The sequence below is a fragment of the Lissotriton vulgaris genome, chromosome 10, assembly GCF_964263255.1.
Source record: "Lissotriton vulgaris chromosome 10, aLisVul1.2, whole genome shotgun sequence".
NCBI lineage: Eukaryota > Metazoa > Chordata > Amphibia > Caudata > Salamandridae > Lissotriton > Lissotriton vulgaris.
The window spans coordinates 125,376,037-125,397,032 of NC_141698.1; the positions used below are offsets into that span (position 1 = coordinate 125,376,037).

The window sequence follows — 20,996 nt, forward strand, 5'->3', positions numbered from 1 at the left end:
TCTCCCATTCTTGCAGTGGTTTAGCGCCTGATACTTAATCCAGATACTCTGGAGTTGACAATATATTACTCACACTGCCCAAAATATTCTCTGTAGTCTGCCCCAGGTGGTCCTAACAAGTGGCCCATATTTTTCTGTGACAGTTGCTAAAGCTTCTGCATTTGGTTGGAAGTTTTAGCATATAGAGAGGTATCTGTAGAATCGAGGTCAGTGGTTACTTTGAAAAGCCCCCATTTCATCTCATTGGTGGGTCTGTCTATATTCGGACTACTTATTTTCTTTAAATTATCCACCAAAGAGTTAGTAAAGATTGGTAACGTGCAAAGTTTGTCTACCATCAGAGTGTATGCGCGTTTAGAATGTGGGTGTTGTAATGTTCCTTGCTTCCCCCCACCGGTACACGCTGAGCCAGTGTGAGGTAAGTAACTCAGGTTTATTTAGTCATACAAAGTACTAAAGAGCTTAGTGCGCCGAGCGTCTAACTATGTCCAGCTCCGGTCGCCAACTGCCGCTTTCCTATCGTTCGCGCCTTTCTATGCGCATCTCTGCGCATGCGTGCGCCTACCGCTCCAGTCTTCGGCGTGACGCGTCATCGCGTACACGTCAAAGACTAGAGCGCATACCACATATCTCCCCCCTTTTATATAAACAACATAACTTTCCCCCCAGCAGGTTGAGTGTCCCCCATCAGTGAGTATGAGTCTATGTGGGGCACCTCGGGAGGTGGCACCAAAAGCTAGTGTCCATCCATCACAAAGTCTCTATAACGAGAGGGCACAGTGACTGCCCTTCCGCTGTGGGTGTGTCTTACCGGCATGTTCTCTCCCCCTTCTGTCTCTCCTTGGGACCTCCTCTCTTCTCTCAAACCTGCTCTCTGCTCTGCATTCACCGGTGTGCCATCTCCGTCGGTAGGCACTGCTCCCGGGACATCCACTTCATTGTCTTCACTTACACCTTCCCCGCGGTCTTCTGTGCTGTGCCCCGATTGGGGTCTTGCTTCCTGAAAGTCCATCCGTCTCTCATCCTCCTCGGATTTGGGCCATACTATTATTTTATTGACTCTGGCCATGCGGTCTTGTGACCAGACCTTGCCGTCACTGAGAAGAGCCGCCCTGCCTCGTACCTCCTGAACTTGTAGGGGCCGGCTGAACTTACTTTCACCTTTCTTTTGTAGGGTGGGTAGTTTGACCCTGACCCATTCCCCTTCTTCCAGCACGGTTTCCTTTGTGTTGCGTCGCTTGTCATAGTGTGCTGCGTAGATCTTCTGGGCCTTCTCCAGATTGTGCTGCACCACCGCTGGGGACCACTTGCTGGTGATGGTCTTCTCCCTCCATGCTACGTTATCCCGGGTGAAGGGATGCCGTCCTCTTAGCACTTGGAACGGACTGTACCCCACTACTGAGGGCGTGATCCGGTAGGCCCATAGCATGCTCATTACTTCCACTTCCCAGTCCTTTCCTTGTGATATGGCTGCCTGAATGGAGCCCATGAGCACCCGATTGAACCTTTCGACCTGGCCGTTGCATGCCGGATGATAAACGGCTGTGTGTTTCACCTCGATCCCGTTCCTCTTCATATATCGACCCCACTTGTCCGATACAAATTGCGGTCCATTGTCACTGAGAATGGATTTGGGTATACCCTCTCGTAGGAACACCGCGGTCAGGAATCTCAATATCGTGACAGTGTCCATTGACTCTTGTATGTCCACTTCAGGCCATTTGGAATACTTGTCTATTATCACACATATGTATTTATTCACACCTCTACTGTCTAGGACGGGCCCCAGAATGTCTATTGCCACCTCTTCCCAGGGGCCTTGCGGGGTGTCAAACTTCCCCAATGCAGGTCTGAGTGGGCGGAGCACCTTGTCCGCTCCTTGGCACTGCCCGCACTCACGCACTTGTCTTTCTATGTGGGCATCCATTCCTGGCCACCAATACATCTGCTTGACCAGCGCCTTGGTTTTCACTATGCCCAAATGTCCTTCATGCAGTAGCTTCAACAGCCTGGGTATCAGTGTCACTGGGGGCACCACTCGTTCTCCTCTGTACAAGAATATTCCCGAATCGCTCAAGGACAATTCCTCTCTCATCTCATAGAATCTTCGCACTCCCTCCGTGAGCTTCTTTTTGTCCGGCCAGCCCAAAGTGAGGTGTCTCCTTACTTCCACCTTCTCCTCATCTAGCTCGTAGGCCGCCTTCCATTCCTGTGCACTAATCGACATCTCGTGATCCTCCATGCTGGCCACCATCTCCTCTTTGTCCGGGGCCTCCTCCGGCGCTTCCTCCATCGCCGCAGCCCGGCTGAGGTAATCAGCCACCTTGTTTTGCGTACCTGGAAGATATTCTACGTCGTAGGTGTAATCCAGCAATTTCAAAGTCATTTTGGCGATTCTTGGGGTCGCGGTGTCATGGCCCGAGGACGTCAACACTTTGATGAGTGGCTTGTGATCCGTTTGAAGCTTGAATCTTGTGCCCCATATAAACTGCCGAAACTTGTTCAAGGCCCACGTGACCGCTAGCATCTCCTTTTCAATCACGCTGTACCTTTGTTCCGTCGGGGACAGCGCACGGGACGCAAAACTGATCGTTTCCTTGGATCCATCCTCTCTCTCCTGCGCCAAGACAGCCCCCAAGCCCTTGTCGCTTGCATCTGTCGTCACTATGGTCTTGCCGGTGGGGACGTACCCTTGCAGTGGGATAGCTTGGCTGATGCAGTCTTTTATCGTCTCAAATTCAGATTGAGCCTCTGCGTCCCATTCGAACTTTGCATTGTTTCTGATTAGTTGTCTCATCCCGTAGGTTCGAGTGGCAAAATGTCTGACAAACTTGCTGTAATACTCGGCCATTCCAAGGAATGACCGCACTTCCTCTTTGGTTGCTGGGGCTTTGGCGTCCCTTATCGCCTTCACATTTTGTTCCTTCGGCGAGATGCCGTGTGTTCCTATTTCGTGTCCTAAGTAGGTCACTGAGTGAGTACCAATTCTACACTTGCTCCATTCCGCCGTCAAGCCTTTCCCTTGCAACACTCCTAGGACTCGATGCAGCTTCTTATCGTGTTCTCCTTTGTCGGAGCCCATCACTAAAATGTCATCTTGAAAATACTGCACCCCCGAGATGTCCTTAAACAGCCTGTGCATTAGCTTCTGGAAAACGGCCGCGGCGGATGCCAAGCCAAAGGGCATCCTCCGGAATTGGTAGCATCCGAAGGGCGTTATGAAGGATGTGTACTTCCTACTTGACGGATGCAGTTCTATTTGGTAATACGCTGACGTGAGGTCTATTGTGGAAAAGTGGGTTATACCTTTCGTTCTCGCCAGCATCTCCTCAATCCTGGGGAGCGGGAATTTCTCCACGATGAGGTTTTTGTTGAGCTCTCTGAGGTCCACACAGAGCCGGACCTTACCATTCGGTTTCTTGACCACCACCAAGGGCGATAGCCATTCCGCACTGTCCACTGGCTCGATGATGCCTTGTTCTTCCAACTTCAGCAGTTCCTGTTGCACCGCTTCACTCGTGGATATAGGTATGTTCCGGACCTTATGGACAACTGGTACTGCCCCCTCCTTAAGGACCATTTTATGTACGAATGTGTCCAGTTTGCCGACCGTGCCCTCAAAGACCTTGGGGTATGCCGCCTTCCAGTCTTCATCTTTCGAGAGGGGCCATTCATCCGTTAACAGTATCTGCTCTTTCCCTCCTGGATTGAGTATGATGCCGAGATCTCCAGCGTCTCTCCATCCCAGCACCGATGGGCCCTTCTCCGCTACGTATAGGGTGCACGTGGCCGACCGTCCTCTGAATTCAAACACGAAGTCCCGGCACCCCACCAGGCGGATGGAATTCTCTGTATACGAGATGGGTCTGATGTCCGGCGGCATTAGGTCGGGCCCCACAACCAGTGCGAAGTCCTCTTCCCATATCGATCTTTGCACGATGGTCCAGGGGGACCCTGAATCGACGGCCACATGTACCGTCACACCCCCGATGAGCATGTCCGTGCGGGGCTTATCTCTTCGCTTCCCTGCTACATCCAGCACCTGGTCCTCTATGCACAGAACCAAATCATCTTCATCCGGGTCCTCCTCCTCGCTCAAGTTTGCTGTGGCCGAGTCAATACACTTGACGGTGGACTTCGACCCTTTCTTCCGACACACCTTTTCGAAATGGCCGGTCAAGCCACAGAACGAGCACCTGGCGCGGAACGCGGGACAGCGTCTGTCCTGAGCCGCGTGCGCTGCACTGCCGCATCTGTAACACGCGAATTTGTTCCCAGGGCTGGAGCGGGCCGTCTGTTTTCCAGTCCCTCTTGTGTCCTTCCTCTGGTCCCCATAAGTGCTTTTGGACTTGCTGGACTGTGGTGCCTCATCAATCTTGTTAATCATTTGCCTCGGTCCACTTTCCCTTTTCGCCGCGTCTGCACCTCGCTTAGACATCTCTGCCTTCTTGACCATCGCTACCACTTCTTTAAGGGTTGTCTCATTCATCGCCCATAACTTGTCCTGGACCGCTCTGCTGGTGGTGTGCATCACGATTTGGTCTTTAATGTATTCATCCTGCAGAGCCCCATACCGACACGTGATAGCCAGGCGTCGGAGTGCCGCCACATAGTCATCAATGGATTCTCCCGCCTCTTGTTTTCTCTGTTGGAAGTGGCTGTCCAAGTCGTCCAGTGCATTCATAAAGACATCTGTCTCCGCTGCACCCCTCTCCTTGGGTACCAGATTCTTAAACACCCTCACCCCTTCTGGGCCTAAGTTGTGGAGCAACAGTCTCTTTTTCCTTTCTGGCGTGTATTCTCCTTCACTTTCATCTCCGAGAGCCTCAATGTAATTGAGAAAGTATTCTTTCCAGTCCTCCCATTTTAATTGGGGTTCTCCCGGTCTGGGTAGGAAAGGGACGGGTGCCATCAGGGCTGAAGCTTGATTTGCCATTCTGACGTCGCCTCTAGGGTCTCCCTCCTGGGCCCTTCGTTGGGTAGGCTCACCGGATGCTCCTGCGCTCTCTGCCGTGTCGCCTTGGCCCCTTGGGCTACCTGGGGTATTGTCCCTCGCTCTTTGCGTGGTATGCTCGGTCTCCCCCCCGTCCTCTAGCTTGAGGGTGGCTCCCTTGGTTGCCAGGTTGCTGGCTGAGGGCTCCTGGTGTCTTGGGCAGCACTAACCTGACTTATAAGGTTGGTGTTAGGGTCTGTACCGTGCTGCTGCGCTGCTGCCACGCCCTTTGCTCTTCCTGTAGGTGTCCTGCCTTGCTGGCTCGTGTGTATGGGTTGTAGAGGGTGCTTGCTGTCGTCCACTGCGCCTGGTGGTGTTCGGATGCCAGCCTCGTCGCCACTGTAATGTTCCTTGCTTCCCCCCACAGGTACACGCTGAGCCAGTGTGAGGTAAGTAACTCAGGTTTATTTAGTCATACAAAGTACTAAAGAGCTTAGGGCGCCGAGCGTCTAACTATGTCCAGTTCCTATCGTTCGTGCCTTTCTACGCGCATCTCTGCGCATGCATGCGCCTACCGCTCCAGTCTTCGGCGTGACGCGTCATCGCGTACACGTCAAAGACTAGAGCGCATACCACAGGTGTGTAGTTATTAGTTTATATAAATTGATTTCCAAATTACTGATTTGTTGTCTAAACTACTAATGCAGGTGCCCAAAGTTTGTAACTGGTCCGCCTGAAGCCCTAGTTTGTATGACTGCCTTGTTAGTGCGTTCATTGCAGCACACAATTAATAGATGTTATTATGTTGCCACACAGTGATTTAGGTGGGTTGGGAGCGAGCCCCACAACACCTTTTTCACTCTGCTGTGAATAGTCCACCTCCTATAATAATATGCCATCTGACTCACTCAGAGCAACACTGTCTGAACAGTTTAAAAAATGTTGTCCTCTATTGTAGGTCTATCGAAAGATCTACAGTTGATGACAGTTCTAGCATGGGTATTGTATCCAAGTCCTGTTTATTATACTAAATTTGTGAAATCGTTTCAATGATGCTATGTTGTGACACTGATTGAGGCATGTCACTAGTTAGAGTGGTTAGTATTATAGAAATTGTCACTTTTGTTAGTTTCTCTTCTTCACTGCTTTTTAGTCTGTTAAAATAGGGTTTAATGGACAGTGGCTATGTTTTCTCCTGTGGCTGATTACCACCACCTCTACAATGGTTGGGTAGTTCCATGAGGTCCCCTTTGATTTTAATCGGAGTGAAGTTGATCTCAGGGTAAGAGGCGTATCTCATTTTCTCAATTTCACACCATAACGATGAGTTAAAAATACTTATTTGATAGCTGCAATCTATTTGACAATGCTGAATTGTGACCTGTGTGTTTCTGGCAACTGAATATCCTTGGGCTAAAATTAGGTATTTGATAATTGAACATTACCATGGTATAAGCAGTGGTTACGATGTTAAACCTCTTGAATCCAGTGCAAACCATCAAGCGGTAGTGAAACCGGTTATAAAACAACCGTTCAGGCTCTCTGAAGATAAGTAAATTGCACTCACCTCCTCTTTCTTTCTCAGTACTGCCACCTTCACCAGTCACCTGCCAAGTAAAAATCAGGGGCCTTATTTATGAGGCCGTGCGTCACTTTTATGCCGCCAGTGCGTCACTTTTTGTGACGCAACAGCAGCGTAAAAAATGTGCCTTGTTGCATCATATTTACAAAGTGACTCATCTAGGTAGATGCGTCACTTTGCAAACCCCTGCGCCACATTATACCTGCACCAGGTATAATATATGCAGGGTGGGCGTTCTGACGCAAGAAAGTGTCATAGAAGTGACGCAGTGAAATCTATAAGATTTCACTGCGCCACTTCTAGGACACAAATGCGTCATTTTCTAATGCCTGCCTCACAGCAGACGTAAGACTGACGCAGGCCCTTTCACACGGGGCTTGCCGCATGTGAAAGGACACATTGCTGGAGTTGCGTAATTTTTGTGACACACTCCAGCAATGCGTCACTTTTGCGCCATACGGATGCGTCAGAAATACTGACGTATCTGTAACTCCTTGCGCCATGATGCTTCATACTGTAAATATGACGCATCACTGGTGTCGCAAGGAGGGCGCAGTGAAAAGTGACGCATCGCTGTTTTCACGCAGCGATGCGTCACTTTTCATAAATGAGGCCCCAGAGGTCCAGGAAGTGGGCAAAAGTGAGCAGTCAAATTGTTATGTTTTGTATGGGTTACAACACCCAAGGCACCATGTGCCCACTGCCTTCTGTGGAGAGTAGGTGCCCTTCTGACCATTGTGTCCTGACTATGGGACACAGGTCAGCCCCCATGAAACCACTCAAGTGGCAATCTGCTGCACACTCATGGACACCATGGAGTAGGAGTGCTGTGTACCTGCTCAAATAACAGGGGTGCCGAGCCACTGACTCCCACAAACAATGCCAATGTGTCAGATGCTGTTAACGAATGGACTCAGAACAGGGGCTCAGTTCAGACTAGGACCAGGATACCGTCCCGGGTGCTAGTGCACTGTACAAATACACACAACACAACAGTGGAGATGAGAATGGCATCTTGCTACGTAGCTGTGTGGGGTAGTGTGTTGTGAGTTGAAGAGTCAGGTCGGAGGGTCCAAGCCACAGAATTCTGCAGAGAAGGACAGGAGTGATCAGAGTGTTCCTGATTACATATACGTGGATTTAAGTAGAGTGAATCTACTGCTGTCTAAATGTACTTACCTTCAAGATTCTGCAACAATTGATATTTCTCTCCAAAAGTATTTTAGTTCGATATTTTGCATGCAATATTCTGTGAGATACCACTTTTTGCAACTTAATAACTCCTGTGGCAATAAGCAATAGTTACTTGCATGCCTGTAGAGGTAATGTGTCTAATGGCACTTTTATTTTTCCTTCAGTAATTTTTATCATAATGATTCATTGTATTATATCTATTTTTTAGAATTTTGGCTTGATCGGACCCTTGGAAGATGCAGTGAGTGTTGCTAAAGATGATCAATGGAAGAGGATTCGTACAGTGCTATCCCCAACTTTCACCAGTGGAAAACTAAAAGAGGTAAAAAGAAACATTTATGATGTTAGCACGCACACTTTTACCACGCATACCATTACCACGCATTTTTTACAACGCGATACCTTTACAACGCATAGTGCTTTGGGTGCTGGATAGTGAATAGTTTAATTTACTATTCCAACACCAGTCCCCGTGGACACTAGGGAAGGTTATTGGATATTAAATTAACCTATTCACTAGCCATTCCCTAAGCCAGATCGCCTCAAAGAGCTATGCGTTGTAATGGTATGCGTTGTAACAGATGCGTGGTAATGGTAGTGCGTGCTAAAAGATGCGTGCTAAAGGTTGTATACCAATTCAAAAGCATTCACTTTGAATTTGTGCCCACCAGGCACAGGCATCTGGCCCAGGGCAAGCTGTTCAGCTGAGTGGCAGGCTGGTAAATGCCATTACCCTTGTTAATATTGAAAAAGTTGATGTTGATTTAGCCTGAGCGGAGTTCGTGGAGTTCCGCTATGCAGAACTCCGCAAAGTGCAAACAAACTTCGCCGTGTTATGGGAAGCTCCACAAGCGGCGGAGTGTGTTAGATAAATGCAGTTTGCAGTGATTTTCAGTACCAGGTGCAGGAACGCACAATGCAAACATCACGAAGAGCACAATGTACAGCGCAAGCGAGTGCTGCTTCCTTTCTGCCTCTCAAGCGGCAGGTTTCTCAATGCGAGCGGACCGTTTCTCAACACGAGTGGTTGTGAGCAACGTGACCCTGGTCATTCCTGGAGAAGATCTGTCAGAGGTGTTCCAACATCCACTAAAGAACAAGACAACTCTGTTGCATCAGACTCGAGAAAATTAACTGCAGATTATTTTGGCTGGGCTCAGTACAAGGACATTCCGAAAGAATTCAGACAGTTCTCTGATACACAAGTATCAGCAGGAAGGACCACACCCTTCTTCCCCATTCAGACATCAGCAAACGTCCCCTGGTTGCAGAAAACCTGGTGGGAACTGCTCAAGTTGATGATCAGCACTGAGTTTGGCCTTAATGGTTTATAAGAGAGCTCCACTGGCTCCCTGTGAGACAGAGGGTTATTTTTAGGGTACTTTGTATAGTATACAAAGGACTGCATGACCAAGGACCGGATTTTCTTAAGAAACGTTTTTCAGGGTATGTTCCAACAAGATCCTTGAGCTATGCCTCTGCTAAACTGGAGTTAGTACCCAGTCTTAAGCGAGTTTTCATGGTATGTTCCAGCAAGGTCCTTGAGCTTTGCCTCTGCCAAACTGATGTCTACCCAGTTTTAAGCAATCAACATGGGGTGGAAGAGGCTTTGTGCTGTGAGCTGCTAAAGCCTGGAACAATCTTTCTTTATATCTCAAATCAATGCCAAATCCTTTGGCTTTCAGGAAATCTTTGAAAGCAAGGGCACTTACTGTGTTGCGTGAATAGGAGAGAGCACAAATGCTCCGCATTTACAATTATATGGTGCATTGCTGCTCTTTTCTTCCGCTGGTGCACTGTGGGATGACCAGCGCCAATGCAGGCACACTTGTACCATAGTGCAAAGGTACCTGTATTATGGGCAGGATTGTTTTTGTGTGGCAAGAGATTCCTTCTTGCACAAAAACAATCTTTAGAGGCATATTCCTCTTTCTACATGCTGCAGAATGTAGTACTTTTGGACCTGGCCCTTTTTGCAGGGCTATCCACAAACATTTTGCCTTCTTCCTCCTTTTTTTTAACCCTCTTTTTGTTGGCTTTAGGACTCTGGACACTTTACCACTGCCAATCAGTGCTAAAGAGCACGCACTCTCTCCTTTAAACATGGAATGAGTGGTTTACACCTGTTTGGCATATAATTTACCTGTAAGACCTTGAACAATGGTATCTAATATAACCATGGCCTGTACATTAAATGCTACTAGTGAACCTGCTTGTGTCAACAACAGAAGTATCCTTCCAAACCTGGGTCAGGCCTCCCACTGCAGAGACTTCGAACGCAGTTTACCGCCACATTGACATAGCATTTGAAGTTACTTGCCAAGCCTGAAACTCCCCTTTTACTACGTATAGGTCATCACCAAATTAGGCCTTAGGTAGCCAGGGTGCCTTGTAGGTTAAAGGTAGGACATGTTCCTTTATTTTGGGGCATGTCCTGTTATTGACAAACGGCCTATTTGGTTTCTCACTGTTGTGAGGCCTACTCCTCTCTTAGGCTAACTTTGGGAATTCCCTTATATATGTTTAAGTGGTAACTCTCGATCTGAAAAGAGTAGCGTTGTCATGTTTGGTATTGTTGGAATAGTGGTGATAAATTCGGCTTACTGGTGTTATTGGATTTTTTATTACAATTCAAAAAATGCCGCTTTTAGAAAGTGGGCATTTCTCTGTGCGCATGACTCTTGGTGTTTTGCAGACTGATTCCAATCCATGCCTGGGCCTGGTTGACAGATACACTATGTGCATACTTGCTATCACACAGGAAGGGTTGGGTGTAGCAGGGTTACATATGGATATTTATAGTCTTCCTGGGCTGGGACAGAGGGAGGTTGGGCACACTTACATTTGTATAGACTGTGTCCTGTCCTCACACAAAGGGCTAATTTACCCCTTACTGATCGTCTGGAGCCAGGGCTGGAGTTGAAAGAGGGTGTTGTGCACTTCTAAGGTATTTTGAAGTCACCTCTCCATCAAAGACATTTCGAGTATAAGTGCAGGATCTTTGACCCCATGATTTTAGACACTACGTGGGACTTGTAGCCAGACACTGCTGTCTCTACATGCTGCACTTTGCCAGAAATATTTGTTGTGCTACCAGGAGGGACTGCAACTTTCCTAACTGCTTAGCTTTGTTGGACTGCTGCTTGCTGTGGGCTTGACTGCAGGAGGGACTGCCAATCTGCAACCTGGTTCTGTGTGCTGGCCTGCTGGCTGCCTTCCTGCTTATGTGCCCCCAGGGATCTCAAAGTGCTTGCTGGCTTGCCCCCTGTTCTCCCCAATGTCTCAGGGACATGAAAGACCCCGTGAGCTGCTCATTTGTACCCTGCCACCAGTAACAATGCTCCCCTGTGCAGGAGTGTATCTGTCACCAGTTGGCTCTCCTAAAGAGCATCCTTCCTTGAATTCCAGCGTTACGCCTTCTAGGAGGGTGCATTATCACCAGGAGTGTGGACTAATGCTCCGTACTTGCTGCGCCTCTCAGGCTATCGAGAGTGGAGGGTGTGTACGCCTCCTGTGCTAATCATAGCACTACCAGAAGCATATGAGGGAGAAGACGCCGCAGTACCTGTGCCACTGAGAGACACCTCGTGGGACACGCATCCCGACCCCCTGAATTCATCACTCCTGCCAACCAAGCAGGAGTTACCAAGTCACCCCCCCACTTCCTGAGCAGGTTGCTATGCGTTCGATTCCACATGGCGGTCCTAGAGGTGGTGGAGGGACCCAGACTCTCTGCCCTTCAGAGCGGCTTTTGCGTTTCTGGAGAAAAGGCTATTTTGATCAGCGGCTGTCACATGCGTTTGAGGGCAGCCTCCTGCCTCATCCTATACATGGGGAGGACTCCAAGGGTGGTGTAGTGCTGTATTTGAAAATCTAAGAAATGCTCATAAATTAACCAGCCCTGCTTTGGTCTTCTTTCATTAAAGGCTGATAGCTAGTGAAATATTTGGTTGATTTATGTCATTGTGACCTTGTTTTGTGCCAGATAACAAGGTTATACTGATATACTGTGATAACTTGCAAAATACTTGTGCATAGTTTTGCACTAATTTGTGAACATAACGAAAGCTATCTATGTCCATGTCGATTTAAAAGAGAATGTTGTACACTTCTGTAGTTTCTACTGAGTGTGGGTTAGGGTAACAAGTACTATTTTATGACAGTAATAATATGCACAGCATTGATGAAACATGTCCTTTTGGTCTATGCACAATATAATATATATATATATATTTATAAATCTTGTGTGGAGTCTCTTGTGCTGTATTCATTGGGCTACTGGTGTGAGTGTGTTGTGCAAACGCTTTGCACATTGCTTCTGTTGGTAAGCCTGCCTGCTTTGCGCCAAGCTATCAGGGGTGAGCACAGGCTATCTCTAATGTTTAACTTACTTACCCTGAATAGAGTGGTGGGTTCAGCCTGGTTTCAGTGCAAACCCAAGCCAACTATAAAGCCCATTTCTAACAAGCACAGATCGAAAGAGGACATAACAAGGAGAAATAAAAATATTTCTCACTACGCCTTGTCGGGTAGGCGCGCCATTTTGGTGCAAACCCATGTTTACAAGCCTTTGTAAATCTGGGTTTGTTTCAAAATAAATAGGTGGATATATGGGCATGGGCATGCGCATGCACCACCCATGTAACGCCTACCTGACACAAAGTAACTCAAGGCTGCTTAGGGTATTTGCTACACCACTCAAAGTGTCTTTGCATTGCTTAGTAAATGCCAACAATGATTATGCGTCACGGTTGTGCCACAAAGGTGGCGTGACCCCAACACAAATTCAAATTAACATCTGGGCCTTAGTTTTAATGGTCCAGATGTACAAAGCCCATGTCACAAACCAAGATGTGCAAACTGCACTACGACTAGGCTGTGATCTTGGCTTCAGTTTGCGATGTGACTGATCGCAAATTATAGATTTGGAAAATCTTGCCTACCTCATAAATAATAATTACGCTGGAGGCGTTCTGCGAACCCAGTACTCACGACATTACCTGAGAATGCAGATTGTATGCCTGCAAGGGATGGCAGACATCCATACTTACGCTCACATTCCCTGCATGCACCAAAATTTCGAATAACAACTCTAAATCTGAATTTCAGAAGCTGCTTTTCAAATACTAACAAGTACCCTCGTATTTGCTTTGAGAATTATTTGTCAGAGAATGCATTACTTCAAGCCTTCAAATTCTTCTTAGTACTCAGGATAGAATAAACTGTTAGCTCATATTCTCCATCATTGCTCACAAGGCTTCCTACAAACACCCTCCTAAATATCTAGTTCCAGATTTACTAACGCTTTGCGCTGGACTTGCGTCACAACAGTGATGCAACCTGGAGCAAAGGGTTTGAGTGGGACTTACTATCCAACACAAACCTGGATTTACGTTGAATAGTTCCCCAAAGTAACACAAGATTGAGCTATGTGCTACTTTATGCCAATTGGGTGTTACATCCTTGCCACATGGGTGTTACCGCACAACCACCTATGCATTTTTGGCGAAAATCCCAATCTACTAACATTCATAGATAGGAATTTGAGCTAAAACCTTTTTTTTCCTTGAGGCAGACAAGGAGATATGTATTAAATGTACACATGTGCTGCATTGTGAAATACACATACAAGGCAGGAGAAGTTTATAAAGATATGTTTGTTCTGAAATTATACCCTTCCTCTTCAAAATCTATACCGTAGAGAACGCACACATCCTTGTACTTGGTGCATGGCAGACAAAAGTGTGCCACCGCTGGTGTAGAGGAGAAATGTGCCAAATCATAGCAGATATGGCACATTTTTTATACCTCTATTCAACTCAAGCCTTGCGTAAAATATTAGTAAATCATACAAGTTTTACTTTACATCACTCTGCCTTTGCCCCTGGGTTTCCATATCAGCTGTTTCTAGTCCAGCTCTGATATGTGGTTGACCAAGATGGATGATCTGTTACTGAAAGGAAGGTCTGGGGATGTTTGCCAGAAATTGCTGATATTTTGAATATGTCTATCCAGCATAATTTGTATTTCTTGATTTTCAGATGTTTCCAATTATAAAGAATTTGGGAGAAACCTTGGTAAAAAATGTTCAGAAAAAAACAGAACAAGATGAACCCTTAGATATGAAACAGTAAGTGGGAAATGAAAGCATGATTGTTTGGCAGGGGTGCTGCAAATTGACCGAGAGTTGTCGGAGGAAAGGTGTAGTTTGTAACTGTGTTGTGAATTGAAAGGTTTGCAATAAAGTGATGAATTGTGATGGTTCTGCGAGAATTGAAAGTGTGTAGGAAATATTGGGATCTAAGGCTGGGAGCAACATTGAGCTTTGTATGCCTATTGAGAGTTGAGGGGGAATTGATGTGATTTACTCAATGTTCTCTGAGGTTGATTCACAAAAGTATTTATGCACCTATCTTTTTGACTTAGGGATGCAAACATAACCCACTATTCACAATTTTGGACTATCATGTCCCTCTAGAGTTGGGAGCAAGCATTTAGAGATGCACAAGGGGCCATTTTTGTGATTCACAGCACTGTTTATCTTAAATGTATTTCTATTTGTGTGCCTTGACTCCAGCTACACATATTGGTGTTAGAAAGAGCAAAATTGTCCCTTTCACATACAGTTCTCTATACTTTCCTTGATTAATTGGCCCATCCTGTGAGATGTTGTGCACTATTCCATTTATTCATTGAACGTAATTAAAGCTATTCACATAAAGTTCCAGATTCATTCTTCAGCAGTCGAAGGGGCTCCCTTAAAATCTCATCATTTCACATTCTAAATCTGTTTTTTGTGGTTGAAGTCCTGGCAGCTTGCCCCTCTGAAGTATTCTCTCTTCCAGGTTCAAGGGGCGAGTGTTACTTAATACTTTCAATTAATTACTCATTTGTTTACTCCTAGTTGGCCACAAACAGGGTTTTTGTATAGTGGGTCTGTGCACACAAATCACGGTAAACACCACTCTTAGAGGAGAATCCACCCTCTCCGGGTTCTTACCCTAGTGGGGTCATAAACCGCTCTCTGCCAGTTTGGGCATGATAGCAGTAAACTTCCTAAGCATCCTGTTCCATATCACTTTGAACAGTTTGGGTGAGAATGCATTCTCAGCACCCCTAGGGGGACCTGATACTGACCATTATCTCCAAACAACCACCCATCACCATGTCCTAGTAATTCAAACCGATTACTCCTCACAGACTCAGGTGGTTGATGTAATGACTCTACACAGAAAAGTACAAGAACACAGACTTAATTGGCTGTATGTCTCCACAGCTTCCAGGAACTGACACCAGTCTATGCTCTCTCCTACTCCTCTCAAATGAACATCAATGAAGCGGTGTCCCATCTGGGTGCTTACTCTGCTACCTGCAGGTGTACAGTTTTCTGAGGATGCTTGAGGCCTCAGCCTGATCAGAGCTTCGGAGCAACTAGAATCCATCTCACTTCTGAATAAGCAAACCTTACTTCCCAAACACTGCGCTAATACTAAGGTACCCTAGACTCACCCTGTGCTCACACAGTCACCTCAACTAGTCATTCACCTGTTCTACCTAGAGACACTCACAAGTCAGCAGAAGAAGTGCCCTAAAGCAGTGGCATCTGTTTGAATCCTCTGGGCCCACCACAAGGCTTGAGGTGAATCCCTCCCATAGATGGTTCCCTACTCCGAGGGGATAATTTACCAGGTAAGGGATGACTCCAGGAGCTTTGGACCCCTCCTACGCTAACACTGAGAGGGAAGCAGGTAGTGCTATACATTCCAAAACAGCCCTGGACTCAGTCTGTTCTTTGCTTGCCTTTTTTGGGACACCTCCCTGGCAGGGCTAAATGTCCTATCCTCAATTCAGCAAGGCATGTGAAACCTCCACGCTGCCATTACAAAGAATACTCCCATATTTCTACGCACAGTGATGAACTGTGATGAGTGTAGAACAAATCCTGCATTTATCCACCTCTGTATAATATGGTGTGCAACATCAAATCTTCTCAACAAACCCACCTGTCAGATCCAGCAATTGGGCTCTGGGGAACAGTAGGATTGTCTTTGGCGAATTGCCTAGGATTGAATTTGGTGATTCGCTTACAAGTAGTTGTACTGCTTTTGTTGGTTAAGGGAGAGGAAAGATGTTTTTCTTCAGTAGTAGTTATGTTAACTAAGCAGTATGCGATTTGGGGTTTTAACTCTGGTTCTATATGGTGGCAGAAGGATTTGTCTATCATTAGTATCACTATGGCTAGGGGATTGTGGTATTGGATTGAGTTTTTGGGAAGCCACATGTCTATGTTGCAAAGCATGGGCAAAGGCCTGCAGTACCATGCCTGGTGCAATTATAGTTGGTATTTTGAAAGAGGCCAAATCATATTGGAAGGATGATCTCATCTTTTTTAGAGTTAGACTGGTGATTTTAATCTAGTATTGTACTCGTTATTTTTCGGAACGGAATTATTCTTATATTGCATTTCATTAGAAGCATTTTTTTTCCAATATTCTTTTTTAGGTATAATATATTTATGTAAAAAAAACTGAAAAAATCCACTCGTTCATGCACAATAGGTTGTTCAGTAAGCCTTTTTTTAGGCTACCCTAGTGCGCTTTTCAAATCAGTTACATAACCCATCGCCTTTATGGTACAAATGAATGTCCTCTTGATTTTCACTCTTCTAATGAGGGGGCATCTGTTGATTTCCATGTATGTGCTATTAATGATTTTTACAACCAATGATGTGAAATACTTACTGGGAAGAGGAGATGGGAAAATTAGAGCAGATTACTAACCGAATAGGACTACTCAAACCAAAATTCTACCTCTTTGGCCTGTACATACTGACTAAAAAGGAGATAACGATAAATAAACGTGTACACTCTCACTAAAGGGGCAATTGTCACTGTTTGGAAACCCCAGTAGTTACTAAGAGTACAAAACTGGTTGGAGCTGACAAATCATTGGTCAAGGAATGGATTAGACATCATCAGAGTGGGCAATCAACAAAGATCTGGGTTAGCAAGAGCATACACAAATATGGGAGGACCTCCTGACTTTCTTCAGTGAAATACTGACACAAAGAAATGACAACCTCCGCACATAACTGATAGACCCTTCAGGTACCGCAGAAGATGTGGTGGAGCATCATTCATCCACATAAGGCACATTGGGCCATGGAGAGTGGGTCCTAGTTCGAATTTTGGGGCATCCTCACATAATGGTCTAAAGAAATTGAATACAGTAGGAGCTTTGTAATAGGCTCCTTAGGCAATCCTTTTGGTCATTCAATACTTTCTTAGGTACCCCAATTCTACCCGTCCCCACCCAATGTACCCACTAACCCACTAATTGCTAATTGAGATGTGTTAGAAATGGGGGTCTCTAGTTGGCAGAGGTAGGTACCTTTGTCCAAGTAGGGACCCTTCTTCCTAGTCAGGGTAAGGGGGATACACTTCTAAAATAACCCCTGCTCACCCCCTTGGTAGCTTGGCAAGAGCAGACAGGCTTATCTCAGAGGCAGTGTGTAAAGCCTTTGTGCACACATTCAGTAATACAGTGAAAACACTACAAATGGACACCACACCCGTTTAGAAACATAAGTAATCTTTATCTAAACCAAGCAAAACCAAAAAAGACAAAAATTCACTAATGAGTAATACAAATATGACTTTCAAAAGGTAGAAACAGTTCTGTTCAAAGCCAATTGCAGATGCAACACTTTTCAGACAAAGTACCTTGGAAGCGTCACGCACACAAAAGTGTCGCAGGGAAGGTGATGCTTCATTCCTTATACACACGGAAGGTGATACGCCAGTTCCTTGCTCCGGGGGAGGTGAGTGCAGGTTCCTTACTGCTGTGCAGGGGAGGTGATGCATCGTTTTTTTACTGGAGAGGAGGTGATGTGTTGGTTTCTTACTGAGTGGGGAGGTGATGCTTCGGTTTCTTACTGCTTCCCTCAGCGATTCGACAGACCTGGTGCCTCGATGCAATGTGTGACGATTTCAGGACGATGCAACGGGTCGTGCAGCCGCACAGGAGAGTCTGTGTCGAAATCGGTGCGGTGACCTTGGACTTTAAAGATCGGTGCACTCGATGCGGAGTAGAGCTATTCCTTGAGCCTTGAGCAGGCGATGCGCCGGTTTCTTTGGCAATACGTCAGAAACAAGTACGGATGCTTCGCTCTTCCCGTAGTTTCATTGCTTCTCCAGCTTCCAGCAACAAAACAACCTCTAGAGGCCCAGAACAGCAGCAGGCACCTCTTTGCAGGTCAACTCCCAGCAAGGAAGTTCAGGGGTGCTGGTGGTGAAGTCTTTGTATCCCTGAGACTTACAAAACAGGAGGCAAGGTCCACTGCAAGCCCTTGGAGATCTTCCTCAAGCAGGGGGCACAGCAAAGTCCTTGTCCTTTCCTTGGCAGAAACAGCCACGCAGGCTAACCCCAGACAGCAAACAGCACAGGGGCAGTGTTCCTCCTCAGTTTCTCCAGCTCTTCTCCTTGGCAAAGGTTCCTCTTGATTCCAAGAAGTGATCTAAAAGTCTGGGGTCTGGGCCCTTCCTTTTATAATACAACATTCTTTGTTTTCTGTGGCAGAGAAGCTCTTTTCCCAGCCAAAACCTATTCTGTCCTCTCTGGTGCAGCTTCCTGGCAGGAGGTAGAGACAGCATTGCCCTTGGTAGACCAGGCCAATTCAGGTTTGAAATAAAGCTCCTCCCCCTACTCTGAATGCAGTCCAGGTCTATTCAGCCCAGCCCTGCCTCACCCTGGAAAGGCAGGACACACCTAACCACCCCCCCCCCCCAAGTGGCTGTCTGAACAGAATGCACATCCCCATCCCCTGTCACTCCAAAGCCAGACAGTCAATACACAATCTAGTAGAGGCACACTGGATGGTTAGGCAGGAAAATACCTACTTTTAAACGTGGAATTTTCAAACTCAGAATGTAAATATCACCTTCACTAAAAGATGCATCTTAACATTCTGAATTCAGGCATATCAAACTTTATTTTCGTATCATGTTCCCATGGACAGTAATGCTCATAAGATGATATGAGCAAACTACCAATCGTGAAAAACGAAATTGGCAGCATTTCACTATCATGACATGCCACACGCATGCCCTACCTTTCATATACACTGCACCCTGCCCACAGGGGTACCTTGGGCCTACCTAAGGGGTGACTTGTAAGAAAAGGAAGGGATAGGGCCTGGCAAGTGGGTGCACTGGCCAGGCTGACACGGCAGTACTAGACTGCACACAGGCACTGCAATGGCAGGCCTGAGACCTTGTTGCAAGGCTGCTTGTGTGGGTGGAACAATCAGTGTTGCAAGCCCACTAGCAGCATTCGGTTTACAGGCCCTAGGCACACATGGTGCACTGCACTAGGGACTTAATAGTAAACCAAATAACCCAATCAATGAATAACCAATCCATAATAACAATTTACTAAGGAAGCACTTGCACTGTGTCACTGATCATCAGTGACAATGTGCCCAAGGCACCTAGACCACCAAAAACTAAATCCATCCCACAGTAAAAATACAGGAGGCAAAGGCAAAAAATGCAGGGGAAACCTATGCCAAGGCTGCCAGGTCTAGCAAGATGCATGACCAATTGATGCGTTGTAATGTTACTGTTTCTTTTCTTATGGTTTCTGACAATGTCACATGTATATCTTCAATATATAACCTTACTTGTGGTGACAACTTACATGAAACTAAAATAACAACTTAAAAAAAGAAATGATGTGAAATACAGTATGCTAGACCTGACAGCCTTAGGGTGGTTTTCTCGTCAACTTTTTTGCCTACCTCCTCCATTTTTCGGACCTGGTTTTTGCTGGCTTTAGGACTATGTGCACTTTACCACTGCTTACCAGTGCTAAAGTGTTCTCTACCCTAGACATGGTAATATTGGCTTATACCCAGTTGGCATATATCGAAATTAAAAAAGCCCCTAGCAAAGTGCACTGCATATGCCCAGGGCCTGTAAATTAAATGCTTCTAGTGGGCCTGCATTACGTTTTGTGCTACCCACTTAAGTAGCCCTCTAACCAAGGTTCAAGCCTGCCATTGCAAAGACTCTATGTGCAGTGTACACTGCCATATCGATCTGACGAGATAAACCTCTTGCCAGACCTAACACTTCCCTGTGTACATTTAAGGCACCACTAAGGTATGTCCTGAATAACCCAGGGGGCAGGGGGCAATGAATTTAAAAGGCAGGACATGTATGCCTAAGTTTTACATGTCCTCGTAGTGAAAAACTCCCAGATTTGTTTTTCACTACTGTAAGGCCTATCTCTCCCATAAGGCAACATTGGGATTACCTTATTACATTTTTTAAATATAATTCACAATTGTGAAGACATGGACATTTCAACTTTGGTGTCTCTGAAATCACAATTTAACATCACAACTTATGGTGAAGTCGGATTTTAAATTGAAATAATAAAAAGGCCACTTTTAGAAAGTTGGCACTTTCTTAATTTAACCATTTGGCGCCTGCTGGAACATGGTTTATTAGTAGGTAGGTACCTACTACTAGTAATAAGGTCACAATCACAATGTAAGGTCCAGTCAAAGTATTCCCTTTCTCAACCCTTGGTAGCTGTCTGTGAGCAGGCATGCTTAACTTAGGAGACAGGTATGTAAAGCATTTAAAAATGCCAATACATTAAATAAGTAAGACACAACACATAATAAAAATTCATCAACAATTTATAAAAATAGAACATATTTTTATGATCAAAATTACACCAAAGCGACAAAAATCCAATATAGGAAACCCGAGATATGAGTTTGCAAAGAATAAATACTTTCTAGTGCTTAAAAGCCAAAAGTGCAAACTTGGGACATCTGGTCGCGCTAGACTAGGACAAAGTCAAAGTTTCAGGCAACTGCGATGGAACGCCGGTCAGATACAATGTGCGGTAGGGCCCGGTCAAGTTTTTGCCTTCTGATTTAGTTACTTTTTTGGAGATTTTTCTCTTGACGTTGTTTGGGTCTTCTCAGCAGGCCAGATTTGGGTTTGATGACAGCAGCGTGCTACAGCAACTGCTTCAGTCGATTCCTGGAAGTCTCGACTAATACTAAAAGCTCCAGAGCTTCAGCGGGCGACCTGAATTTCAGGCCGGGTTGCGGTTCAACATCGCCGACTTGACTGTCAGTGACAGGTCAGTCAACTTATATAGCTTGCTGGTCAAAATGCTCCAAATGATCTCAAACATCTGGAGATGCCTCCAGAATGTTCTTTTGGGTTCTTGATGGGTCAACACCAGCCAAGGTTCCAGAAGCTCTGA

At 46.0% G+C, this 20,996-nt stretch overlaps 1 protein-coding gene across 1 annotated transcript in view; it reads left to right on the forward strand.

Moving 5' to 3' along the window:
- Nucleotides 1-20,996, forward strand: part of LOC147684822 (cytochrome P450 3A21-like) — a 295,556-nt gene that overhangs the window by 118,427 nt on the left and 156,133 nt on the right. Inside the window, exons 5-6 of the mRNA XM_086940697.1 lie at nt 7,918-8,031; nt 13,751-13,839. Coding sequence (XP_086796823.1) covers nt 7,918-8,031; nt 13,751-13,839 — 203 coding nt within the window. The remainder of the gene's footprint in view (nt 1-7,917; nt 8,032-13,750; nt 13,840-20,996) is intronic.